At 46.1% G+C, this 26148-nt stretch overlaps 1 protein-coding gene across 6 annotated transcripts in view; it reads left to right on the top strand.

Moving 5' to 3' along the window:
* LOC119168255 (uncharacterized) overlaps window positions 1-26148 on the top strand; it is a 523033-nt gene that overhangs the window by 483607 nt on the left and 13278 nt on the right. For 5 of the 6 annotated variants that reach the window (XM_075867240.1, XM_075867238.1, XM_075867237.1 and 2 more), the window contains 8 exons: window positions 4237-4385; window positions 5984-6124; window positions 7105-7279; window positions 8074-8190; window positions 9298-9390; window positions 10925-11108; window positions 19297-19374; window positions 24049-24087. In XM_075867240.1, the coding sequence (XP_075723355.1) occupies window positions 4237-4385; window positions 5984-6124; window positions 7105-7279; window positions 8074-8190; window positions 9298-9390; window positions 10925-11108; window positions 19297-19374; window positions 24049-24087 (976 nt within the window). The remainder of the gene's footprint in view (window positions 1-4236; window positions 4386-5983; window positions 6125-7104; window positions 7280-8073; window positions 8191-9297; window positions 9391-10924; window positions 11109-19296; window positions 19375-24048; window positions 24088-26148) is intronic. The other variant, XM_075867239.1, reaches the window with a different exon arrangement.

Genomic DNA, 26148 nt, shown 5'->3' with positions numbered 1-26148 from the left:
CGGGATTACGCGTATCACTCACTCGGGTCGCAGAGAACGAAATCTTGTGATACGATTAAGACTTTCTAAGATTACTCTCACTTAGACTAACTGAGATTGGTGGCTGGAGCAGGCAAGTACTCACTTGGGCGCAGTGGCATAATTACAGAAAAAAACCAGTGACGTGGTTAACATCTTGCTTGGCGGTCGTTTGCTTTTGGAATTAGAGATGTTATTTCACTTATACAAAAAAATGAAGTAATGCTTTTGAAATAATTGAACAACGAACATGAGTTCGCTGCTTCAGTAATTACATTGTTTTAATAAGTCATATATGAAACCGGTCAAGTGGTGATTGTGATTCCTATGGTCTCGCACAGCCAAAGAGCATCGCCTATCAAAAAAATGTTGAGCGCGCTATAATGTCAAGAAGACTATATATATATATATATATATATATATATATATATATATATATATATATATATATATATATATATATAATGTTCGAAAGACAAATTTTTGACGGGACGCTTGTTAGGGGTGCCCCCCCCCCCGCTCACACACTCAGCACAAAGAGGATCACGAGCCCCCTGACATCCCCGTGATTTACGCCATTGCTCGGGCGGGCCTATAATTGGGGAATGTTATCAGACGCGCTCATAGAGGGATGTGTTGTGAGGTATAGGTGAGGCATTTTCATCTATGCTTCGCATAGACGCAAACTAATGCTCAAAGTTTATGTACGTATTATTTCACGCAGTAAACGCATTTCGGACTGAGATCTAGCGACACCTTTCCATCTTCGGACGTTTCTGTTCCTGCACTGTCCTTCTCTAGATTTCTTTGCAGTGCGCGTAATTGCGGGGGCGCTGCGTAGTGGAAGAAAGCACAGTGGAGAGTTGTTCCGACGTCACGTTTCACATCCTAATATATATATTTTTTTCTGTGAACTTAGCCCGTTAATTTCTGCGTTAACGCGTCACCCCAGAAATGTATCCTTGGGGGCAGTGGGGGGGGGGGGGGGGGCGATTTCTTAGCTCGGTCTGCCGCCTCCATCAGCTGTCGCGAATGCGAACAGCGTCGTTTTGTTTGCTTTTTGCTTATTTTGTCGGTGTTCGCGTCGCAAAGCAATTATCGAAAGCGCGTGAACCGCTTCAAAATTCGCTGTCGTGTGTTTTACGCGAGCAACGACTGGACCGTTCGGGCCAGCTAAGTCGTTCTCGGTGGGCGCGTTGTTGCTTATCAAAATCCTTCTGCGAAGCCGTGTCGTTTGATAACAACAACGACAACGAGATGGATTCCAACACATGATGAAGCGAACAGCATAGTGAGCGTTATTTCTAATTCATAATATATGTCTATTAATTATTGAATCAACCTACTAGAATAACTGAAAATAAATTGAAATATATGATTGAACAAGTTGTGAGGACGCCTTGAGGGGCTAGACATAACAGGCCACGTGCAGGCGGTTACATTAAGACTTCTGCAGACGCGGACGTACCCCAACCCGGCCATCATGAATAAAATTAATCCCTACTGCCGGGGTTCTTATTTATTGTAGTAATTGTGAGGGCTTGCTCGATTTTGAACACATGCTCTGGCGCTGATCGGCAAGGGCCGGTGCGGCTTCTCACGGTGAACAGTGGTGGCAGCGAATGCTGCACAGTGACGCGCTGGTGGACCAACTCAACTTAGCCCCGCCGCTGTAGTCTAGTGGCTAAGGCTGCTGACCTGCAGGTCGCGGGATCAAATCCCGGCTGCGGCGGCTGCATTTCCGATGGAGGCGGAAATGCTGTAGACCCGTGTGCTCAGATTTGGGTGCACGTTAAAGAACCCCAGGTGGTCGAAATTTCCGGAGCCCTCCACTACGGCGTCTCTCATAATCATATGGTGGTTTTGGGACGTTAAACCCCACATATCAATCAATCAATGAATCAATCAATCAATCAATCAATCAATCAATCAATCAGCGGACCAACTCAGGGCTGTTCAGAAGGTCCGTGTGGCGGCAGAGGGGCTTGGCCTCTGTGTCTCGACGTGGAAGCGGCGAGCACCAGTCCTGGACTGATCCTCAGGACTTTAATAAAGTTCTTTATACCTTATGCCACAAAAAAGATATACTAAACCGATCGAGCGCAAACTACGTATTGTTTTCATTGACTGCAGAGCGTCGGTTAAGCAGGGAAACCGAACACAGCTGTGCAGACGTGCCAAGGAACATCTCGTGCTAACGCACCTTTTATTCATTAAGATCCTTGGTTTCCGTATTTAAGTCACGCTCTACAGTATAACTATCGTTGATAGTAAGCGCTTGATCTGTTTAGTGTTCCTTCTTTGTGGTGGTCTTTTATAATCTAGCGCAACTCTTCCTGCTTAAAACAGTTGCCGCTTTAGCGAACCATATATGGTCAAAAGGTTGCCAGTGCCTGGAAATATTTGCGTTCCAGCTTATTCTCCTCTGAGAGTACTTATTTCATACTACCGGCCTACCTTTAGAGGTTTTAGGCAAGAGTGGGAGCAGGTATGCCACGGCGGGACTGAGGCTATACGGTGCTCGATTGCGGGCCCTAAGGTCGCGGGTTTGATTCCGGTCGTGGCTGTCGCGTTTCGATGGAGGCGAAACGGTAGAAGCCCGTGCGCAGTTCGATGTCAGTTCACCTTAAAAAACACCGCGTGGCCTGAATTTCCGGAGCCTTGCACTACGGTACCTCTCATCATCATACCGCGGTTTTGAGACCTTAAACCCCGTTAACTGTTATCATTAAGCAAATCAAGAGCTGCAATCGTGTTGGTGACGTCTTCGAGTGTAAGACAGCGAGGCAGTTAGAATAATGAAATGCAGGGTTGTCAGCCAAGGCTGAGCCCTATAGACATGAGTACATGACGTGCTTCACAACACGCTTAAAGCGTGGTGTTGCCAGTGGCACTCCCCTATTCAAAGTGTACGGGTCGGGAACGCGTCTCGTCTTCAAATTTTCTCTTGATGAGAGGGCTCTCTGTCTCATATGAAGCTTCCCAGAGAGGGTATTTTCTTCGCCGTCTTGCGCGGGGTTGCAGGCTGTCCCACGCTTTGGTTCTCCCCACCAGCGTGACTGAGCCACAAGGGGGGGTCTCTTGTTTTTAATTGGATGAGCAACTAATCCTGTTAGATCGGCTTTCCTCTGACACCGACCACGTCTCCGGTTGACACCTCCCTTAACAACATTCTTTCTCTCTCTCTTTCACGCTCTCTCCCTTCCTTGGCGCAGGCCTGTTGATAGTTTAAGACTACCGAACAGGAAAGAAAAAAAGAGATAAAGGAAGAAAGGAAGAAAGAAAGAAAGATAGATAGATAGATAGATAGATAGATAGATAGATAGATAGATAGATAGATAGATAGATAGATAGAGAAAGGAAGGAAGGAAGGAAGGAAGGAAGAAGGAAGGAAGGAAGGAAGGAAGGAAGGAAGGAAGGGAGGGAGGGAGGGAGAAAGGGAGGGAGGGAAAGAGGGAAGAAAAAGAAAGAACAGTGGTGATAGCTCACTAAATTCGACGTACTGTTTTCTTGTTTTCTTGTTGCCACGTAAGACGAAGTTTTCTTTAAAGTTTTTGTTCGTGCTGTCTCACTCCACATCATTCTGTTTTTCTGCTTAGTTATTTCTTTCTTCCTTTTTTTTCTTTCCTGGTTCACTTACGAGTCGTCTGAACGTGACCTAACCTCTACGTGGTCAAAGGGCCCGCAAAATACGCGCACCATATTTGCAAATCAATGCAGACAAAGCTCCAAAGGACAGATTGATGGCCTGTTTCGTAGCGCGCATTTCATGTCATAGCGATTAGGCAATGAACCTGAATGGTTAATAGTCAGTTGAAGCAATGAACGCTTAGTTGATAAATACCGTTTTGCTCCATCGTACTCCCTCATCGTTTGTTGCTCAGAGTCATAGCCTGAATTACAGACGCAGCTCATTTGAGGTCTAAGAATTAGAATATTGTGTACTGTTGTAAATAACGAAATAATGCTCCTGACGATGCCTAAAGCGAATTGCGTTAGCTGTCGCTCACTTGAATGTGTGTTTCAGCACTATATCACAAAACGCAGAAATGCCAGTCCAGATACATTTACTGGGTTACATCTAAGTAAGCTTGCTCAAATTTAACTTGGTTACGTTTCGGGCTTCGTATATACTTGCGTGCTTCCTGATTGTTTTGCTCAGCTTTTCAATACACCTCACTCTGTGTGCCTTTGTCTTCTTTTTTTATTACTTCGTAGCAATTGGGCTTCAACCCGAACCTGAAGGTGAACCTGCAAGACCTGACTGCTCAGCTCGAAGAGGAGATGGCGTCGGTGAGCGCAGGCAACGCGTCCACGACGTACGCCTTTGCGCTCGCCTCGTACCAGCATGAGCTCACGCACCTCAAGTGAGTCCAGCCGAATTTCAGGCTCCCTTATTGCCCGGTTGTTCACTGTGAACAATTTTACGCTCACTCTAAAGGGTGCTTGCCGTGTCTATAGACCCTTTCAATGTTTACAAACATAGACCCTTGATGACTTGCGGTTTCGTCCACCCACGTCTGTGAATAGCATAGGCGGGCAAGAAGAGCGTTAGAAAACAGCCCGCTGATTTTCTACTTTCCTTCCACCATTTGGCAAAATATATTCAAATAAATGTTTTTTGAGCTAAATAAAAGCTGGAAAAGATTGCTTTGAACATTACGCACGTTTTTTTTTATCTGAAAAACTAATAAAATACTTTCCTTACCCTTGAAAAAAACGTGAAAACGACTTTCAGTTTTGACGTTACGAGCTGTGAAAAAAGGTGACCGGAAGTTTTTTTGGGGCACAACGCTTGTAATCTTGAAACCGTCTATAACAGCCTACAATAAAGGAATTTCGGCAAACCAAAACACTCTTACTGTAAAGTGTTAGTTACAGACGCGGCAAAGCACCCCCAAGGGTGCGAACTATTTTGCAGTGTTGAGTAACGTGGGCTTGCTCAGAAGTGTGAACTGTTTGGCTAGTTTGTGAGACTTCTGGTTTTAAAGAGCGTATAGGAGAAGGTATACATCGATTAAAGGCAGTAGAGAAAGTTTTCGCTGTTCAAAAATCACGCTGGGCTTATCTGTCTTGGTTATTCGTAGGCTACGGCCTGGTTATGGTGTAACCTTCAAACTTCACTTAACCGCTTTGTTTAGTCATTGGATAAGATTTTTAAGGCTATATGCCAAACATCAGTTATCTTGTAAAACCTCGTAGCTAATTGATATGTTTCGTTATTGTCTTGTGCATATTTCGTTCTGTCAAGCTCAGCTACTTGTTATGGTTTAGCTCAGGTTCATCGCCTAAATTCATCCTGCTTTGAATAACCGAGTTGATCTAGTTGGTAGGTGTTTATGTTGAGAGACAGGGCGTGCAAAAAAGCACAGAAGAGAAAAGTCAAGACCGTAAAAACGCTTTTTGGGATGGCCCGACATCTTGTGTACGTGTTGCCCATCCCGTATTTAGCCATGAACTTTCTGCTTAGGTTTGCTGAAGCTGGACATTAAAGTAGATTCGCCTACCCAAATCAATGTTTGTAAACAAGCTCTGCCTAATCGTGCAACGCGGAAAAATGGTTATGAGTTGAAAAATTGACAACGTGCTGTTATGCAGCGCAAAGCTTTCTGCTGCAGCACAGATGCTTGTTGATTTTACCTTTCATAAAAAAAATCAGCAAACACAAGATCGAGTTGGTTGGAGAATCATGAGAGAGGCCTTTGCCCTTTCATCGGGTGTGGCCAGGCTGATTAGTATGATGATGAAGTGAATGAATGTTTCGGATTGTTCGTATTCTCAACCGAACTCGCTTGCCCGACCTTGCCTTGCCTCTGGATAGGCTTCTTCAAGATCTAAGCGGAGATTGACTGCAGTATAGTGTAAAACATTATTAGCTTCAGTTGCTTGGGCGTGCCTCTTTTTTTGTTCCCTAACGACCAAGGTCTCGCACATTCTTTTTTTTCTTGTGTGTCGTCGTTACTAGGACCAACTTCGAGCAGGCTCGCGAGGAGCGTGATCGGCTTCGAGTGAACGTGGCCGAGGCCAACGCTCGGTCGGCGCTCATCGCACAAGAAGTGGACGAGCACCACGCCAAGATGGAGAAGGCCTCCGAGAACAGGCTGCTGTGAGTCGACATACTTAATTGGATGAGTGTAATTGATACAGGCAGATCATGCATAGTCTATGTTTAGTTCGATGATACTCGCTCTGGTAAACCGGAATCCAGGTGGGAGCTGACAGATGGAAACACGTGGTTGGATAATCAGGGTGAATAGTGGAAGTGGTTCAGACAGGCTGGCTGACATTTCGATAGGAGGAGGACCTATCTTTGTCAAAGGCCCTTCAAAAAAAAAAGATTATCTGATCGAAACGTTGGTCAGCCTGTCTGAGACATTTCCATTGTTCACCCTGATTATCCCATTTGGCCTGGTAAAGGTAATTCATTGATCAAATCAGTGCGTATTATTAAAATTCTTCGAAATGACGTACTTGGACATCGATACACGACCACTAACGGGAATGCCTTGCTGTAATGTTTACCTAAACGTCAATTTAAGACTCCGTTGTAACGTGTTACGTGTCATGGGACGTTAAACCCCACAAATCAATCAAGACTCTGTTGTAACGTGTTATGTAGACCGTCGAAACTGTGGGATTTGAGGTTCCTTTTGAGCTTGCGAAGAGGAAAAATTCTGCGGGGTCTGCAACAGGTCTGTACCAGTGCTGCATCAGCCATGATGTGAGCGCATCAGACTTCGTATTCCCAAAGCCAAAGGGAAGCCTTAAAGTTGAGTGTTTCGACGTTGTTCCTTTCATCCAATGGCCTGTCGCAGAGTGTGCGGATAGGTCGCGGCAGGTGACTTTTTGGGAGCCCTTGCAGCGCGTGAATTGTGTTGGCATTGATGTGTAGTCGTCCAGGTGTGCTATCTTAGAGAAATTCATTGTTATGCACAGATCAGGTGAATGAACTTTCGTTACCACTACCCACTCTCGTGACTTCATGGACACAGCCTGCATGAGGGTGGATGGGCACGCTGGTGTGCAGCCAACGGTAATGGTTCACCGCACCTTGTTGTGCGATCACACCTTCTTGCACGCGCGCAGGACCCTGGAGAAGCGTCACACCGAACAACTGCGTGAGGTGACCGAGGAACTGCAGCGGGAGCGGGAAACTACCACGCTGCAGTTGACACGGCTGCGACAGCGCAGCGAGGACGAGCTATCCGCGCTGCGGGCCGAAGAACTCAGGTTGCGCGCCCAAGTGGCCACTCTCGAACAGGTGCGTATATAGAGTGCGTGCGGCCGAGGCAGGGACGCTGGGTGGTGGAATTTTTCGACGCGACTGCGGCGCCCAAAACGTACAGTCTGGCACGCGGAGGAAGCGAAATCGGGCCGTCGCCTGGACAAGACGCGAACGCGATGCACTCGTCACGCCACGAGCAATCGCACTGTTCATCTTTAAGGTGGGAGGGAGTTGCTGGACTTCGAAATAACGTTCGATAAGTTTTTGACGCACGTACGTGCTCAACATATTGCGCATTTTTTCGTTTGTGCTGGTTCATTAGCATAGTGCGGCGAAAGAATTAGTTAAAGAAAAAGCGCGTATCACAATGGGTGAAAAATAAATCAAATGGAGCATCGACATGTTTCTCACAATGGCCTTGGCTTTCCTAGAACATCGATTGGATGTGGCAGCTCTTGCAGTACCGCACAAGGAGTCTTTGACGGCCGATATCGTCGAAAACTATCGTGGTAGTTGCCTTTCTGCTTTGCCCAGGTCCTACAGAGTGAAAATATGGGGCAGACTTCGCGCCCGCTCTTAGTGGATCAATATCAGCTCAACAATCGGTACCATTTTCAAGACACTATGCCATCACCATAGATCAACGGAATCTCACCTAAATAGAAACGTATGGGGGGGGGGGGGGGGTTGAAGTTTCTAGGCCACGATTCCATGTTTTCTTATGGGATAGTGGCCGGGGCACTCCCCCCCTCCCTTTTCTCCCCCCTCCCCCTGTACATGCGGAGCAGAGACGTTACGTCGTGACCGCATGGCTGTTCTGGCTGTTCCAGGAGAATCACCGCCTGGAACTGGAAGTGCAGGAATATTCCGAACGCTACCGCGAACTCCACCGGTTGGGCGAGAGCCAGCAGAAGGAGCTGGAAAGCGTCGCGCAGCTCAAGCAGAAGGTAAGCATGGCGACGTTGCCATTGCTCAACAGTGTCACGTATCCTTTAGCGTTTTGATTGAAAACCTCTTCATGCCATTCTTTAAAGGTCCTCTAGACTACTGGGAACTCAATTACGAGAAAGTGGTTTCTTTCTCACTACTCTCGCACTGGCATGATTTCTTCCTCGCAACGTGCTCTCGCTAAAGCACGTCAACATTATCGGCGCTAAGTGTTCAGCTTATCAAGGTCTCGCGATTTTCGGCTGCACGCTGCTGTGTCCGCATGAGCAGTCGAAAACGTGCAATATTGAATGAAATCAGTTGATCACGCACGGTGATTAGCGAGACAGCGCAGAATGGGCGTGCGACGTCATGGCAAAACAGCCAATTCACGTCCAATATCCCCTCGTATATGGACCAATCAAGAGCTTATTTTCAGAGCGAGTTTAGGGACAACGACCGTTCCTTAAAACGAACAATCTCTTACAATACAAACAATAGGCTGCTTCTTCTCTCCAGGCGTCTTCTGTTCTTCCGACCGAATTCGTGGCACCAGCCGATTGTTCACGTGACGTCAGTAGAAATACGCTCTCGATTGGTCCGTACGACGAGGGACGCTGCGAGCCGGGACTTGCTTGCCGTCCTTCGCTTGACGTTCCAGTTTTTTTGCCATTGCATTCATTGCGTCTCCCTTGCTATAAAACTGTCACATTTTCTGCCATTGTTGGTGACCGGAAAGCCAGATCTTTGATGACCTAGTTGTTGGCTTAGTGTAGTAACCTGAATGCGCGTCGGGAATCGCAGTAAACCTTTGACTACACCGAAATTCCGCCGGTAGCGAACTTCATCTCCCGTGTGATTGGGGTTGCGTTGATATAGCATTTTCAGAATGAGCGCCACATTGGTGCGGCTTGCATCGCCTAATGAGCCACCGATTGCGGGCTCTGGCTTTGCCTGCTGAACAGAAGTAGCGGGAAAAAACTCTCGCGAGGCAGCGGCTTGCGAACCTAGTTTATTTTAGTTAGATGAGAGACAGCAGGCGTCTCTTTTCTAACTAAAAGTCTTAACGAGACTCGGCCTATCAAGTTTCGTTCTGTTCTTTTTGTTCTTCTCGTGTTCTCGTTTAGATTGCGGACTTGGAGTCGGGCCAGACGTTCCTTAATGACGAGCACTACCAGAAGATATTGCAAGAACTCGACGTCATGTGCAAACAGAACAAGGCAAGTTTCCCCATTTCTCACTCGCTTTGCCTTCTTTTTTTCCCCTCGCCTTCTAGAACCTACGCGAACGCAATCTTCAGTATACGTTTATCTTCGGACTTGGTCTGCGCTACTGTGAGGTTGTTGATTTATGATTACCTCCCTGACGCAGCCATAGTGTGTCGGGTCTTCAGTGTACTCTAGCGCTGACTGTCTCCGCCAATGTTATGTCTTGACAAAAGGTCGACGCCACGTTGCCTAACTACCGTTGCTTTAAATTTTACCATTTTAATAAAACTCTATCCTGTGCATTGTAATGCTTTTACTGAAGACATATTGTCTGACATAATTACGAAATACCCTTTAAAAATTGGCGCGAATCTACATGTTACACCGCACTCCAAAAAAGTAACGAGTAAAAAGGGTGTCTTTTTGTCCCACAACAATAATCGTCATCAGGCTTGCGCGCGCTTCCTTTCTTGAAAACTCGGCGCTGGCCACTTTCCTATCGAGAATGCAATGCAACCCTGATAATGGGCATGTCGATCGTGACCGGAATGTACCGGGCGCGGGGCGATAGCGGAAGGATGGAACGCAATATAGATGACGATTATTGTTGTGGGACAAAAAGACACCCTTTTTACTCGCTCTTTTTTTAGAGTGTGTAAATGTCGTCGAAAGACAATAGTTTTGCGTCTGGAGAGAGTGAACAAAACGTTTATTTGACGTTCTGCGCAAGAAAAATCGGTGAATGGTATTCTGCAGGTGCTGCGTTAGAGTGCCTCGAGCATGTGGCGGAGGCGAACGAACGCATCGAGGCACGTTAGACACAAGTGCCATCTGGCAGTTATCTTCGAAAACGAAGGCGTGCAGCCCGCGGAGAAAGATGCGCGCCAGACTCGGGGGTGATGAGGTGTAGAACGCAAAGCGACGGGCAGGTGCCACCACCGCGACGTCGTAGCAAAGCGTTGGAAACACCTTTTTGAGCATCGCGTTGCACTGTCAGCGCAGCGCGTATAAGCGCTACATTTCTTAGAGTTACTTGTGTGTGCCTCTTTAAGTATAAAGGCAGACACAGAAAACATCGAATCGTTGTTGTGGCGACTCAGATATGCGCAATAATTGCATTTTAATTGACAATCGCACAACTATGAACGCTAAACCTTGAGCAATATTGGTGGGCGCTGCGGGTGGGGTTGGCTGTTTGGTGCCGTTTGAGGTATTGTTAGGGCGGACAAACAGACAAATGTACAGACAGACAGACACAGACAGACAGACAGACAGACAGACACAGACAGAGAGACACAGACAGACACAGACAGACAGACACAGACAGACAGACAGACAGGCACAGACAGACAGACAGACAGACAGACAGACAGACAGACAGACAGACAGACAAACAGACAGGCAGACAGACGGACGGACAGACAGACAGACGGACAGATAGACAGACGAAATTTTGTTTGTCGAAGGTCCCCAAGAAAGACCGTCGTCTTTAAAAAGACATTGTTTTCTCCAGCCCAATACGTCTCTCCCATTCGTTGATCCGCAGGAGTTGAAGGACAGCAACGACGAGCTGACGCTGGAACTGGAGACGCTTCGGCAGCAGCTCAGCTCCAGCTCGACTTCTCGCTCTTCGGCGCACGGCAAGCGGCACCGGCGGTCGGGTTCCTGGGTGTCCGACTACTCGCGTCAGGGAGGGCTCAAACGCCGAGGCAGCGAGGCCTCTTCGTCCGGTGAGTGACGTCATGAGTCGGTCCCAGTCGGGCGTCGGGTATATGAACTTGTCTATTCGTAATCGCTCATTAAGTCTAGTCTACTTTCTCATCGAACGGGTGGCATACAGTGCGAACGCGAAGAAAAGGAGCAAAAAAAAAAGAGTTTACACTAGCCGTGTAAAGCTACAGAAACAGCCAAGCTGGTTGGTCTTAACGGCCTAACGTGGCCCTCTTGGCTGATGCTAGGTCTTTCTTCGGCATGCACAGACAAAGTATACACAGCCTGTCACGGACCATGCAAGAGTGTTCGTACTCCAGCTACAAAACTAAGGGCTCTTTCTCACAGCCGGCCCCGCCGTGGTGGTCTAGTGGCTAAGGTACTCGCCTGCTGACCCGCAGGTCCCGGGATCGAATCCCGGCTGCGGCCGCTGCATTTCAGATGGAGGCGCAAATGTTGTAGGCCCGTGTGCTTAGATTTGGGCGCACGTTAAAGAACTCCAGGTGGTCGAAATTTGTGGAGCCCTCCACTAGCTACGGCGTCTCTCATAATCGTATGGTGGTTTTGGGATGTTAAACCCCACATATAATAATAATAATAATATCAATAATAATAATAATAATAATAATAATAATAATAATAATAATAATAATAATAATACTTTATTCTGGCATGCGTACACAACAGTTACATGCCATGATGATATCAATCAGTCGTTCTCACAGCCGTCAAACGACTTGTCTCGTCACCATCACGGCACCGGATTTCATCCGAGGGGAGGAGGTACGAGCCGTTTTGTCTTCAAGAACGGGTTGACGGTGACGTAGAGCGACGCTTTAAGTTTCCGTCGCCGGCGCGGGGACGGAGCCCCGCTCCTCATTGTATCAGGGCCGGTTCCCACTCGGCGCATCTGACGAACAGAAAATAAAAACGCCTAGAGCACACACACACACACAAAAAAAAGAAAAACAAAGCTGGGCTAAAATGACTGGGTGTTTGCATGGTCATGGAGAAAGGTATTGTGATAGCAATTATATAGACACACTCGGCTGGATTTCGCCGCCGACGTCGCCGTCACTCACCGTGTATATATATATATATATATATATATAGAGAGACAAGAAAGAAAAATCGAGAAAAAGACAAAAGACCTCGGTGCGCGGAATCGACCGTGGAAACCCCTGCGTCGCCAATGCGAAGCGTTAACCACTGAGCCACCGAGGAGTTGTCCTTCAACAATCATACCGCAAGCTATTTATACCTACCACGTACCGCTGGTGATGGGTTCTCGGGGCGAGGGGGGGGAGACTATCGTGTTTTCGGCATTACCAGCAATATGGTGCATTAGGCGCGCGTCGTGACATCGCGCGGCGGCGCGCGCTCTAATCTTCAACGCATACTTTGTCCCGCTCAGAGCAGGGAGGTGAGGCACCCTCGCGCGCCCTTATCTCGCGTGGAAGATCGTAGGTCTTGGCTTGCCTCGGTTTCTATCTGGAACGATTTTGTTGCAGCTACAGGGCGCACAAAGGTCACTGCAATCATTCATATGTTCCTTAGCGAAAAGCGCGCGCTTTTCGGACGCAGAGAAGTAATAACCGAGACGCTCATTCGCGTGCATCTGTACCTGCGAGTGCGTTTCGTGCGTCACGTGCGCGTGAGAAACGTGGGGCACGTTTCGATCTGCTTTCCGTTCTGCGCGTGACTTCGCAGTCTGTTGCTATCGCGTTCATTGCTTCGCCTTTGCGGCAAAGCTGCGAGTTTGTGTGTGTGTGTGTGTGTGTGTGCACAAAAACGTGCTGCTGTCGGCCTGGCAACAACCACCGTCGTCTATCCGTACACAACTTCGTCGCGTATTCTCTACGTTTTTTTTTTCTTTTTTGATGTGACGGGTCGTTAGATGGTTGTGAGAACGAGCCCCAACGTACAAAGCTGGGCTGTGGCACACCCGGTAGAAGCGCGGGCCTCTCCGAGCGACGAAAGCGCACGTCTTGTCTCTTTTCGTTGGTTTTTTGTTATTATGTCAATATGACTTCATTGCTCGTACTCGGCTTGCGTGGCGGGTGAACTCGGCAAGGTGGCTGCGCGAAGTCCCTCCGGTGGTGGGCGTGGCTGATAAGCAGCGATAAGCAGGCTGATAAGCAGCGACGGGGATGCATTTAGAGGCGAAGCTTCTTTAGGCCTTAGAAGTGTGGCAGCTTGGGCTATTTGGTATGGCATGACGATAGTTATAGCGCGAGAACAAAACGACGACACAGAGACAAGAAGTCTTTCTTGTCCTGCTTGTCTCGACAAGCAGGACAAGAAAGACTTCTTGTCTCTGTGTCGTCGTTTTGTTCTCGCGCTATAACTATCGTCATTCTTTAGGCCGTTTCACATGACACAAAAAGGTAGCGATTTTCAGGCTGAGAATTTGCTCGCAGCGAAAAAAAAAGGGCAGTTTGCCCCCGCCGCAGCGGTCCGCGGTGAGCTTCCATTAGAAATTTTCGCTCTCATCGCAGCGGCGGGAGTGATTTTCGGTCGGGACCCGTCAAAATAGGGTTGGTCTGGCCAAGCCGTCGAAATAGAGTCGACGTGTGTGTTTTGGTAATGGCCGATGCTGTGCATTTTAAAATGAATTCAGACTGGAAAGTGCCCTTAAATGACGAAACAAGCAAGCCCTTCGTTACCGTTCACGGAAACTTTATGATATCATAATGCACATATTATTACATTGCATTCGTGTCTGTCACAAAGAGCGGTGGCAAGAACTCGCCGCTCCAGTGGCAGAGTGAAAATCGCGGACTGTTTGCGGTACACGTGAAACGAAACCACCAATAGCGGTGGTTGCGAACAAAGCGATTGGAGCGAACGGAACGATTTTTCATTTCGCTGCAATCGTGGCATGTGAAACAGCCTTTAGGGTGTAAGTGTTTGCTTCTTCCGATGTTGAAGTACGTAGTGACCTTTACTCTTTATAAAGTGTTCAATAGATGGCGTAAGTGTCGATTTCTCGATATATAATTGCACATACCACTAGACGATGCTAGTGCTAGGGGCAGACAGGCGGACGGACGCTTCACTGCACTCATCGTTATTCACGCCGTGGATATGCTATAATTTTTTTTCTCGGAAACCCGACATTTTAATCGTGCTTAAAGAGCTTCGCTCTTGAAAAGGGACAGAGAAGTGCCAGAGACAAGTCAGTAGATTACGCGACGTGGTCGACGCATGGAATGACTGGCTGAGGCTAGCCTCTGATGACATAAAACATGACCCGAAGAACTCTCTCTGCTTCCTTCCGGCGCGCTTACTGGTACCCACCTTGTTCGACATGAACCGAATAGCTTGTAAGCAGGTCTACTTCCTTTTTTCCGCCACTCTTGCGCCTTAGCGGTGTACAGCGTCGTTTATAACCAAAGAAAGAAATGCGAGGTCCGCTCGCGGAGCTGAAAAACCGCCCGCCCTTCACGCATCGAATTTTAACTACTCTCTCTCCACTAATGTAAATGCTGTGCCTATTAGTAGTTAAAGGTTGTGTGCTACTTGTCATAACATCACGTTTGGCTGAGAATGGATGTGAGGATGGCTGCCGAAATTTACCGGTATTTTTAGGTTTATGGTCTAAAACCAGCGATTCCAATGTGTGTCTGCATGGGCAACTCAGATGCCTCGAACACATTCATTGCGATTCATGTTTTAAACGATAGTAGAGTAGCCTGTGCTCTAAATCGTTACCCCCTTTTTCTACCCCCCCCCCCCCCCCCCCTTTTTGCTAAGCAAGATCACGGGATGGCTTCATGCTCTCCCATAATAGAGTACCAAGTGCTCTAAATCGTTAACCACTCTTTGTGAACACGCACTATTTCCGTAGTAAAACGTTTTCTTTATAGAAGAACTGGGACGGCTTTCTGCTCGCCCATAGTAGTAGAGTACGGAGGTTTCTTAACCGTCAAACACTTTTTTTTTCTAAACACACAGATCAACGCCTCTTAGCACAACTGAGCAGCTTATAGCTCTTCCGTAGTTTGGTACATCGTACTCTAACTCGCCGAACATTTGTGCTAAGCACAAGGGTATATGCAAATTCTTAGTTGGAGGACATCGATGGCTGTGGGCTTGGCTTATATCTTTACAACTAATTTGTATACCTCCTTTTCTTAATAATTTTGTCTCTTTGGGCGAAAAAAAAATGTGTGAGAAAAAAAAAGAAGAAATCGCCAGACCTCTAAACCATTGACAGACGCTCGCGCGCTCTTTGCACAGGCGCAGTTTTAAGCTCGGACGAGCCGACGAGCGCGTTCGTTGTAGACTCGTGCACAACTGCAACGCCACAACTAAATTTCGACCGCTTGATATTTAAATCCTCTTGAAGAGGCCCTAGCACCATTAAGTCCCCCAATGTTTTATTCGTGGGTTGTGTAGAGTGAAGTACAGACTGACTAATGCAGCGAAAACGGCAGTGATAACGGCGTGTAATCTGAATTTAAAAGTGGGAGTGTCAGTCAGTGCCATCTGTAGCCATGGCGGCGAGTGTGGAACACTCTTTGTATGAGCTTGTATGGCGTCACGTTGCACGTGAACTTATTACGAGCTGGCACGTTTAAATTCACATATAAACCCAACAAAGTGGCTGGGGGGATAGCTGCCGTGATAGCTCAGTGGTAGAGCATCGAACGCGTTATTCGAAGGTCGTACGTTCGATTTCTGCTCACGGCGAGCTATTTTTTCACCCACTTTTCTTTCTTCTCATTTACGTACATTGGTTCTATTAACTTCCCCTATACATTCCTTGGAATTATTGTCTGTTAAATCTCATTAATATTGTTTCTAAACTCGGTAAAACGAGCCCTTATGTATACACTTTTTTCCCATATATATATATATATATATATATATATATATATATATATATATATATATATATATATATATATATACAGTTAAATGTTGTCTCATTGCCTCAACGTTCTATATAAGCTCTGTCACGTTTTAGTTTATAATTTTTCAAAAGTATCTTTTGCTAGAAGAGCGCTGAAGCGTAGCTCTCCTCAGCAGTACACATTGGGCCTTGCTTGGGAACGAGAATATATTGCCACCGCTCTTGCGCTGCGTAATCTTTCCTTACCTCGCGTTTGTCTGTTTGTTTGTTTGTTTGTTTGTTTGTTTGTTTGTTTCGTTTGCCTTCTTTTATTAGTTCCTGCAAGGGGGCGCCATTGAGAACCTTGCACCTGAGCGCCCCCTGGGTCGGATTCGTCATTTTCATGACGACAGGGTAAAAGTGCGACGCAGAGAAGTGTCACCGCGTCTTGGTCGTCTTTTTTCTAGCGTGCGCTTCTTTTATTTATTTGGATACGCTTTGCCGAAACAAGAAATGTTCAAGCGAACTGAAAGTTGAGGAAACAGAAACAAAAGTACTCTGTTTCTCGTCCTTGCCGAAACGCGAGTGTTAGAGAGATCTGTCTTTCCATGTTTTGAGTTTTGTCTCACCTTCGAGAACGCAGGATGCTGTCGCGTTATGAGCCTCATCCATCCAGCTATAGGGCAGTAAAAGCTCGTCCGCCATGTTTGCCGGCCGCTCAATCTCGATTTTCTTTATGTTTCTTAACTTTACGTATTTTTAACATACTTCCTCTAACAGCGCCACTGTAAGCTGCACCTCTTTTTCATTCGTTCCACAATTGCGAGCTTCGAATCTCCCGCCCTAGCATGTTCATTTTTTTCTCGCGTTGAGCTTTTAGTTGGGAGTCTCTACAATTGCCTACAATCAAATCCCAAATTATTGCTAGAATGCGAGTATATAGACAACGTAGGATGTTATTTAAAAGCTCCAACATGTAAAGAAAGAGTCGCAGCAAGTTTCATCGCAAGGTTCAACCATTGGATGCGAGGGCAAGAAATTGTAATGTTATACCAAGTGAGGCTGTCAGCTAACTCTTCAATAATAATATGTAGGGTTTAACGTCCCAAAACCACCATATGATTATGAGAGACGCCGTAGTGGAGGGCTCCGGAAATTTCGACCACCTGGGGTTCTTTAACGTGCACCCAAATCTGAACACACGGGCCTACAACATTTCCGCCTCCATCGGAAATGCAGCCGCCGCAGCCGGGAATCGAACCCGCGACCTGCGGGTCAGCAGCCGAGTGCCTTAGCCACTAGACCACCGCGGCGGGGCAGCTAACTCTTCAATCTGATCTGACGTACATACAGCTCTACGTGATGCCGGTGTAAGAGAACATGGCCGCTTGAGGGACTTTCGCACAGTCTCTTCGCGTTCAAAGCTCAGTACGTAGAACGTAGAAGGGTATACGAGCCTCCCACTTATGGCTGCCCAGATAGTGAGATAGCGCGCGCGCCAGCGATGGCTACTGCGCCCGTAAAATCTAAACTTAGATGTTGCTGCTAGAACGCCCCTTTCCCCTGCCCCCCCCCCCCCCCCCACTCGTGTGTTTTTATGCTGGTCAAAGACGGGCGGCGCATTTCGCGTCTTCCAGAACACTCGACGGTGGGTCTAACGGGCAAGGGGGGTGGGGGATCTCATATCATGTGAGGGAGATGGGCTGGCTCGTTTGATCTATACATCAGCCGCTTTCGTCGCCACCTCTCGTGTGCTACTACCCGCGGGTATAACGTACGGTGCCTTATCAATTTGGAACTTGTACGGGTCGTTACAGGGTCGACAATGGTTACGGCAAAAACTCATTCAACTATTCATATAATTTTTATCGCAATAAAAATCGTAGAGACTTGCTTACTATCGCAAAGACAACATGGAGGCTTGAATATCGAGGCATGAAAGGGACACCAAAGGCACAGCACTTCATGCCAGAGTGGAAGCTCAACGTATGACGTCTAAAGTGACATTATTATAAACAACAGTTTCCTACTTAACGAGAAATTAAAGTAAATGTATCACATGAGGTGCTTCACGAGTGGGACGTTTCTGAAAAGATCCCGATGACGTGAGAGTGTCTGACTGCAATTAATCACTAGTAATGAAACTAGCAGCAATAAAAGAAGAATATTCTGTGCATCATAAGATGTAAAAAAACGGCGCTTGTCCATTTGTGTTTGAATATAGGAAGAAGAACCGCCTTGCGTTAATACGAGGAATGGCGCAAGTGGTTAAAAGTTCTGTTTTCGCCTGGTTAGTCTGAATATGTGGTGCCATCTAGCGGGGCTCAGTTGAATCAGGCAAGCATAAAAATGTTCGGTGGCCGCGTTGTTGCTGCTGTGGCTCCCACTACTTTCACCCTGCTTCCTACTGGTGTCGACGGCCGCGCAATCAAAGCCGAGGAACGTTGGGCAAGCCAACAGTGACGTCAGAAAGACCGCTATCAGGGGAGTGATTTGAAGTGCGCCAGCGTGATGCGGACCGCGAAAACGGGATTTTGTGTCAAAATAAGCACTTTTTGGCACAGCAGTAGCACTGCGAGGTTTCTGGGCAGTTTTTTGAACAATCAACGTCAACTTAATTGCATTAAGTGCTCTTTAAAATGAAGCTGAATCACTTAAAACACATGACTGCCTGGCTTAGGACAGTTTTATTTCTGCTAAACTTGAAAAGCGATGCGAGAATCCTCAAAAGTGAGCGCAAATAGCACTTTCTCGCAAAGAAGAGGCTGTGGCCTTGGGGATTCTTTAGATGCAAGCATCAACTCTTCACCTTCACCCATATTTGTGCCTCTCTCATTGGTACCCTCTTTTCGGCCGAGCCTCGCCCTTTTCGATTTTGGCGCGTCGCACCCCTCCCCCTCCCACCTGAGTCCCACTCTCGCCATGCCGCCAGACCACGTGACCAGTGCTAGGCCCACGGACGGGGACGCCTCGACTATGTACAGCTTCGCTGTGCATATGTGGCGAGACCACTGTAGTGCGGCGAATTATTTAAACATGAATAGGAAACAACTACGGACTCGTTTTTACTATAGTTTGGACAAAATTCTCTTCGTCGCTAAAGATTTTTTTTTCAATCCTAGCTCACTTTTTAAAATTTTTGGCGATAGCTCATAAGCTTCGTCTGAAAATCTGGAGTACCTTTGCTAAACCGGTCGCGTTATATAAAAAAGAAAATGAATTAATAGGTGCATTTTTTTTTGTTTTGCGCTCTGCGAAATCGCAGCGGAGTGTCACTCTGTGCCTTTACTTTTTGCCTTGTTGCCGCTTTCCTCTCCATTTTCCCCACTTTTTCCCCACCCGTATTCCTGAATCCCTAACCTTCACCGCAGAGGAGTCGGACGACGACATCCCCATCGCTGGCAAGATACGCAAGCGAGCCGGCTTTTCCGTGAGCGCTGGCTCCGAAGGTAAGCTCTCTCACTCTTTTCGTTCCTTCTCTTGTTCCCCAGCTTGTCTTGCACTTTTTTATCTTATCAATTATTTTACCAAGAAGTATCTTAGTTCATAATCGCGTCTGCATGATCTCCCCGTTAGTCTTAGCTTATTTCCTGTGCTTACCCAGACACACCACCCTATGCTGAAGAAACTACAAAAAAAGGCAGGTTAAGAACTTGATTCTGGTTAAGGTTCTTTGGTTTATTACGTTCTTTTTTCTTTGTATTTCTCGGAAACCACTCACGGTGCAGAGTTGGCCCGAACACTTTGTGGGGGAAGGTCGTTGATGCTTCATTCTTCAGACTTTCATCTCTCCGCATTTGCATAGCTTATTTTCTCTCTTTTACTCTCCATTATTTCGCTTACTTTCCTTGCTGGGTTCGCACTTCGTCGTCGACCATAGCTTTTTTTTTTTTTTCTCAGCGTCTGAGCTTATTCTTAACGCCGGTCATCCACTCTTTTTCGTATGTTTCCGTCTCCACATAGCCGCCGTCTGCATCGTCTGCATTCCTCTTCCGTGTTCCACAACTGTCGACCGGGGCGCCGCCGTCCTATTGCCGCTTTTCGTCCGAGGCATTCATTTTCGTGACTTCTTTTTATTTAATTTATTTTGAAGCAGAACTGTATAGTATACGCAATGAATTATACGTCGCCGCTTCGTGGCTAGCTCTCGTTGCGCCCTCTCTGAGCAGCAGCAAGAAACACACGAACTTTTCTTGTCGTCTCTCATTCTCCGCCAATCCTGACACCGTCATATTTACCTGCGCTTTGTCTTCTGCTTGTTAAGCGTTTCATGGCCGTCTGCCGGAGCCTTTCTGTCTTACTTCTTGTTAAGCCTTTTCTGGCCGTCGGTTGGTGTCAAGCTTTTCTATTTTTCTTGTTGTTAAGCCAAGCCTCTTCTGACTGTCTGAGCTTTCCTATCATGCTGCTTTTAAAGCCTTTCTGAGGGTTTCTGGTTATTCACACTTAATTTTCTTTCTTTCTATTTGTGTAGCCATTTTTGGCCTTCTGCTTTTTAAACCATTTTTTTTTTCTTCCTTGTGGCTTCAAGCCCGCACCACCTTTATCTCTCCACGGGTTCGTATGTAATCTTTCATCTCCATTTTTTTTCGCCTTTTTTGCACTCTCCACTTCACCTGACCTGGTTAAGTGATCAAATTGTTGTTCATTGCGTTGATTGCCTTGCAAGTCGGGGCTACGTTTTCGCACTTACGATCGGTGTCGGTGTTCGTTTTCGGGGACCTCCTCTTATTCTTCTTCACATATAGAGTTCGTTATTGTATACGTACTTGCCTCGTGGTTTTTCTAGCGCAGTGCGGCTTTCTGTGTGCTCATAGTTTTGCCGGCGGTTCTTCGGCGTATCGAGCGCGACTATGCGTGATTGTGTGCCTCTTTGTCTGTTTTTGTGAGCAAAGTAAATGCCTTGTCTCTTTTACATACAATTTTTTTTGTGTTCCGGCTTACCCTTCATGCTCACATTCCGCCATTAGGCATCGAAAGCTGTTATGAGATAAGAACACGGGTCATGTTCGGCGCCGTAGTCGTCCGCCTCCGCCGGTGTCCGTAACCAGTATCCCACGAAGCAAGAAAAAAAAACATCGATAGTAAAAGGAACACTAAGGACACAATAACATTCGAACCCGGGTTCGCTGCGGGCCAGCTCAGTATTCTACCGCTGAGCCACGCCAGGGCTGGGAACTCGTTCGCAAACGGGCCTTATAGGCAGGCTCGAGAAAGGAATCTCGTTAATACAACCGCTCATACAAATGAATTGCCGGTGAGTGTTGTTGGCCAGAACGATTTGTCGAAATTTGAACAGACCTTGTATGATTATCCGTACAATTGTAGCGTTTGATCTTGATCCATCCTGTATTTGTGTATTTGCTATATTGTTTTGTTATGTTACCCTCTCTGTAAGGATTCTCGCATGAGAGTTGACAGTATTGTTAAATAAATAAATAAAATAAAAATAGATATGAGCAATAAAGCGTTTTAGAACATCACAGGAATAAGCAGGTGCATGTCACACAACACCGGTTCCGTAACGAGTGGTTCGTCCAATGCTCCAACCCATTGCAGAAGCTTGTTCTTGGTCGCCTATTAACTATGGCGCATATGTACTTCAGCCACAATTCTCCATCGTCGTCAGCCACTGCAGAAAAAAAAAATTTGAAGAAAAGTCCTAACAAGTGTGTGGCCGATAGCAAGCTTCTCCGAAGAATGATGAAGGAGAGCATTGTGAATAGCAAAGTGAGTTTCGCTATAAGAAAGGCTATGAAAGGCCGTTCTTCCAGCTTCCGCTGTCACATTCCTGCGCGTCCCGCGCAGTCTTGGCATTTTTTTTTTTAAATTTTCCTCGTTCATGCTTGCGAATAGCTGGCTTACCTTTCTCTGAAGCTTTTATGCGTTATATTTACACGGTTTTTCTCTCCTTCTGGTTATGACATAGCCAAAGAAAAAGAACAAAATACAAGGAGCTATATATGGGTTCCGTTGCCGTTGTCTTCGAAACATCACTCCTGGTATCTCTGCTTCGTGCATAGCGAATGGCAGCCGTCGTGAGTTATACGCAGGGAAAATACAATAAAGGAAAGAGACGTCAAATGCGTTCGCGTTGGACATGTGGGAATTATCTCGCTTTCTTGCTGTCTTTGTACTCTTTGTTACCGTTGTTTTAATGTGGAGGCTTCTTCGTGCACGTCGTTCACAATTCGCCGCCGACCATAGCGCCGCCGCGTCGTTTTTAGGCCTTAACACCTTGGCTCGTACTCAGGGCAACCTGGCTAATAAGTGTTTGTGGGTTATGCGGTCAGTTCTAAATACATTTACGCTTTGAAAACGATCGGATGTTTAGTCCCCGAGCGAACTTTTTTCGTCGCCGTCGCTCAGAGTGTTTCCCCAATAAAGTCCAAGGTCAACAATATGGCGGCGCATGGTATGTTCCGTGTGCTAATGAAAGCGGTATTTCAGCAAGGGTCAGCATGCTGCTCAGTAGTCACACCTTTGTACGTGCTGTGTTCCCCCTGCTCAGTTTACATCGACGCGATGTGCAGCATGAAAGTCGCTACGCTTGTGGCGGAGGCCGCGTTTCCTTACGCCAGTGTTCTGTTGAGTTGCGCTAGGTTGGTGTGTGAGGGAAAGCCTCCACTTAGCAGGTATCCACAGGCTGCTCATACCTTTGTACGTGCTTTGTTGTTTGAAGCGATAGACATTATGGAAGTCGCTACGTTCGCTGCGGCAACCGCTTTTTTATTGCGCGAGCATTTCGTAAAGTTGCGCTAGGTCTGTGTGCGAGTGAAAGTATCCAGTTGTTAGGTATCAGCAGGCTGCTCATACCTTTGTACGTGCTGTGTTCGTGCCGTTGTGTTTGCGTTGAAGCGATAGACAGCGGGAAGGTCACTTTCCTCGCTGTACTGTGTGTGTGTGTGTGTGTGTGTGTGTGTGTGTGTGTGTGTGTGTGTGTGTGTGTGTGTGTGTGTGTGTGTGTGTGTGTGTGTGTGTGTGTGTGTTCGTTCGTTCGTTCGTTCGTTCGTTCGTTCGTTCGTTCGTTCGTTCGTTCGTTCGTTCGTTCGTTCGTTCGTTCGTCCGTCCGTCCGTCCGTCCGTCCGTCCGTCCGTCCGTCCGCGTTTTGTCAAGTCGCGCCAGGCTGGGGTCTAAAAGAGTTGCCTGCTATAGTTACTTCGTGTAACATTCCACTTTGCAGCAGTCGCATTCACTGCGTTGCCCTTATATTGAAACTGCCACCTTTTCTTTTCCTTTACAAACACTCTTTCATAAACTGCTTGCTCTGTATTAAAATTTTATGCAGCTCTCCCGAGTTCCCTCCCCCGTTTGTCTTGTGTCCTACTGCGATAATGTCGCGGTGCATTCAACCGCTCATACTAATGCTCTCATCTTTTAGGTCTCGCTGGCGATGTAATTTACAATACTTACGAAACTTTGGAGCCGCTTTCGACTTCTTAGAATTAAGTTTTTATATGATTCTCACTTCACTTATACTCAGCTTTAGGTTTCTAGTTGCTCTCGCTCCGTCACTAACTTGATATCTTCTGTACTGGTGGTTCATCTGGAAAAACGCGCGTGGATTTAGTTGACGACGTTATTAAAAAAGAGACAGTTTAACTACAGTTGGTGCTGATCCTTTTCTGCTCTGGAACACTTTTATTTTTTGCTAGATAGAATAACGAAAATGTGACGTTAGCGTTGCTTAGGGTTGTGCGTGTTTCGGGTTTACTGGCCTCGTGAACGTTCTTGTTAGAGTATTAGTAGCAGTTTTTGTTTATTGTAGCAGTGTTAAAGACTGTTCAGGGTTTTTTTTTAAAATAAAGTTTTCACGCTTCCACTATCCCTCTCTGTTCAGGCCGTCCTGTTTTTCCTGCTCCTTTCTATTTCACCGCTTTTTATTTTATTTTTTTGTTGTTTTCGACGGGCTTTCTAATCGTGGAATGCAAAACGTGCTCTCAGCGTCGCATAATTGTTGAAAGGCAACTAATATCCGTTAACGCTGGCTCTCTGATGTGTTGTCTTTTTTTTTTATGTCGAAGCTTGTTATATACGCAAAGCAACAATATTGCATGGCTTCCCGTGAAACGTGGTGCTTGGCTAAATGACTTTCTTCTCTCTCTCCTAACCTGACTTCTTTACAGGTTTGTGGCACGAACTCACGCTCGCTCACTCGGCTCATAGTAAGTCGTTTAACTTAAAGGCATCGCTTGTTCATTCATTTAGTTTAGATAAGTCGATAGTTTTGTTTTTTTTTAGTTTTTATTAGTTTATAGCCTAATTTTTAAAGGTATTTGATTGTCAAGTCTCTTAAGTTTTACTTTTCAATATTTTCGTGTTTAACGTACTTGTTTAAACTATTTCAAGAGTTTAGTCGCTTACTTTATTTAAAGAAAGTTTAGTCCTTTAAATAAATTGTTCGTAACTGAGTAATCTAGTACGTATTAATTTATAGTTTAGTCATTCCGTTTAGAAGGCAGTTTTATTTTTGCGGTTACGTTTAAAGTTAGTTCGGAGCGTTCACTGCACGCGTAGCTTATACTGACATGGTTGACATGCATGCGTGGACGCCTAGACTTGTTGCCGTTCGCAGTGTAATTTCCTGTGTTTTCGCTTCGTACAGAATGCTGACTGTCATTTCGGTTAATTCAAATATAACTTTCGTCAAGTGGATAATAATGAAAAGGGCCAGGCGAAAACGTGTGCGAGGGTGATTTTTTAAGTGAGCCAAAATAGCAAGAAAATGTTGCGATTGGAAAGTTTTGAAAACTGCGCGATTTAATGCAGACATTTTTTTTTTCTTATTTCACTGGCGGAGCTGATTGAGCTTGGACTAAGGGCGTTGTCGTGGACAGAAAACTTGGCGAATATGTGCCACAAAAAGGAGGTGTGTCAAGAAGCTCTTAGTATAGTGTAGCAAAGGGGTGGAAAAGGGAACTTCAGGGGAGAAGAAATTACGTGACATTGAGGGGGAAGAAGAAGAGGGAAGAGAGCAAGGCTTGCCATAGCCTATAGTATAGTTCAATACGCCTTAATATATTAAGCCTTATTGAAATATAGTTGAATGTACTATAGTTTAACAAGAGGATGGGCAAAATAAGCGCGAGTGGTGAAAACTGTTGGTTAGGAGATGAGTAGGGAAATGATTTGTTGTTACAATAAAGTATCGGGCAACCATGTTCAGTATAGCATGGTGAGGGATGGGAAAGAAGTCAGAGTGGGGGGGGGGGATGACGTGAGGTTAGGAGGGAATAAAGGGGGAGAGAAAGCAACATAACAGGACATAAGATTGCACATGCAATAAAAAAGAAATGAGATGTAGAACGAGATTTACAAATAAAAAATAAGAAGATGAGATGAGGAAACAAAACAATCTACGTTCGCTAGTTGGTTGCGCTTGCTTGTCATCTCCGCGGTTTACTCAGGTAAGGGACTGGCTTTAATATTTATCTTTTTTCTTTATGACCCGCACATCGGCTAGACTTTATTTGAGTTTTTCGTTTGCGTGACATAGCAATTGAGATGATCGTCAGGGTGACCTTTCCTTTTTCTCGTCTCTCTCACCCACTCTTCTTTCTCTCTGCATGGATTACCTTGAGAAAAATCCTAGGGTGTCTAACCTTGCGAATTCAGGTTTGTTTTGTTACCCCGCACCATTGCGTACGAAAACATAGAATCGTAAACATAGAAGTGATCCTAACATGAAACAAAATTGTCTCGCTAGCCAAATATTCATTAATAATATTGTTGTTATTATTATTGTTTTTGTTGGTGTAGTTGTTGTCACAATAGGTTTTAAGTCATCAGGAGAAGCCTCTTTCGATTCGGAACGCTGTCAAATTCGTCCGTAATATCTGTCTTTATAGTGGCGGCATTTTTAGCCCATCAGAGCGGTTGCAGAAGCGCCCCCTATGGCGCTCAACGTTCACGCATCGAAGAGTTTGACGATGTGGCAGAAAGTGACAATGGCGACGCGCCCACAGCGCCGACTCGCAACACCACGTGCTTAGGACGAGAATAATTAACTGCATGCCTCATTTACACTATTTTGAGTTGACTCGAATGTAGGTCAGGCCACATAATATCGCACGGCAAATAAAAAACTAGGAAAAGTGCGATAACAATCAATAAAGAATAGATTTACAATGTCGCTTAAAAGAAAAACGTTGAATAGTTGTTTGTAAAGGTGGCTTCTTGAGTATACTTCAAAGTTATGCTAAAGAGCTAGCTTCGCGTCAACACCC

This window comes from Rhipicephalus microplus, chromosome 6 (genome assembly GCF_043290135.1).
Source record: "Rhipicephalus microplus isolate Deutch F79 chromosome 6, USDA_Rmic, whole genome shotgun sequence".
Taxonomy (NCBI): Eukaryota; Metazoa; Arthropoda; class Arachnida; order Ixodida; family Ixodidae; genus Rhipicephalus; species Rhipicephalus microplus.
This window is presented reverse-complemented; position numbering and strand designations above follow the sequence as displayed.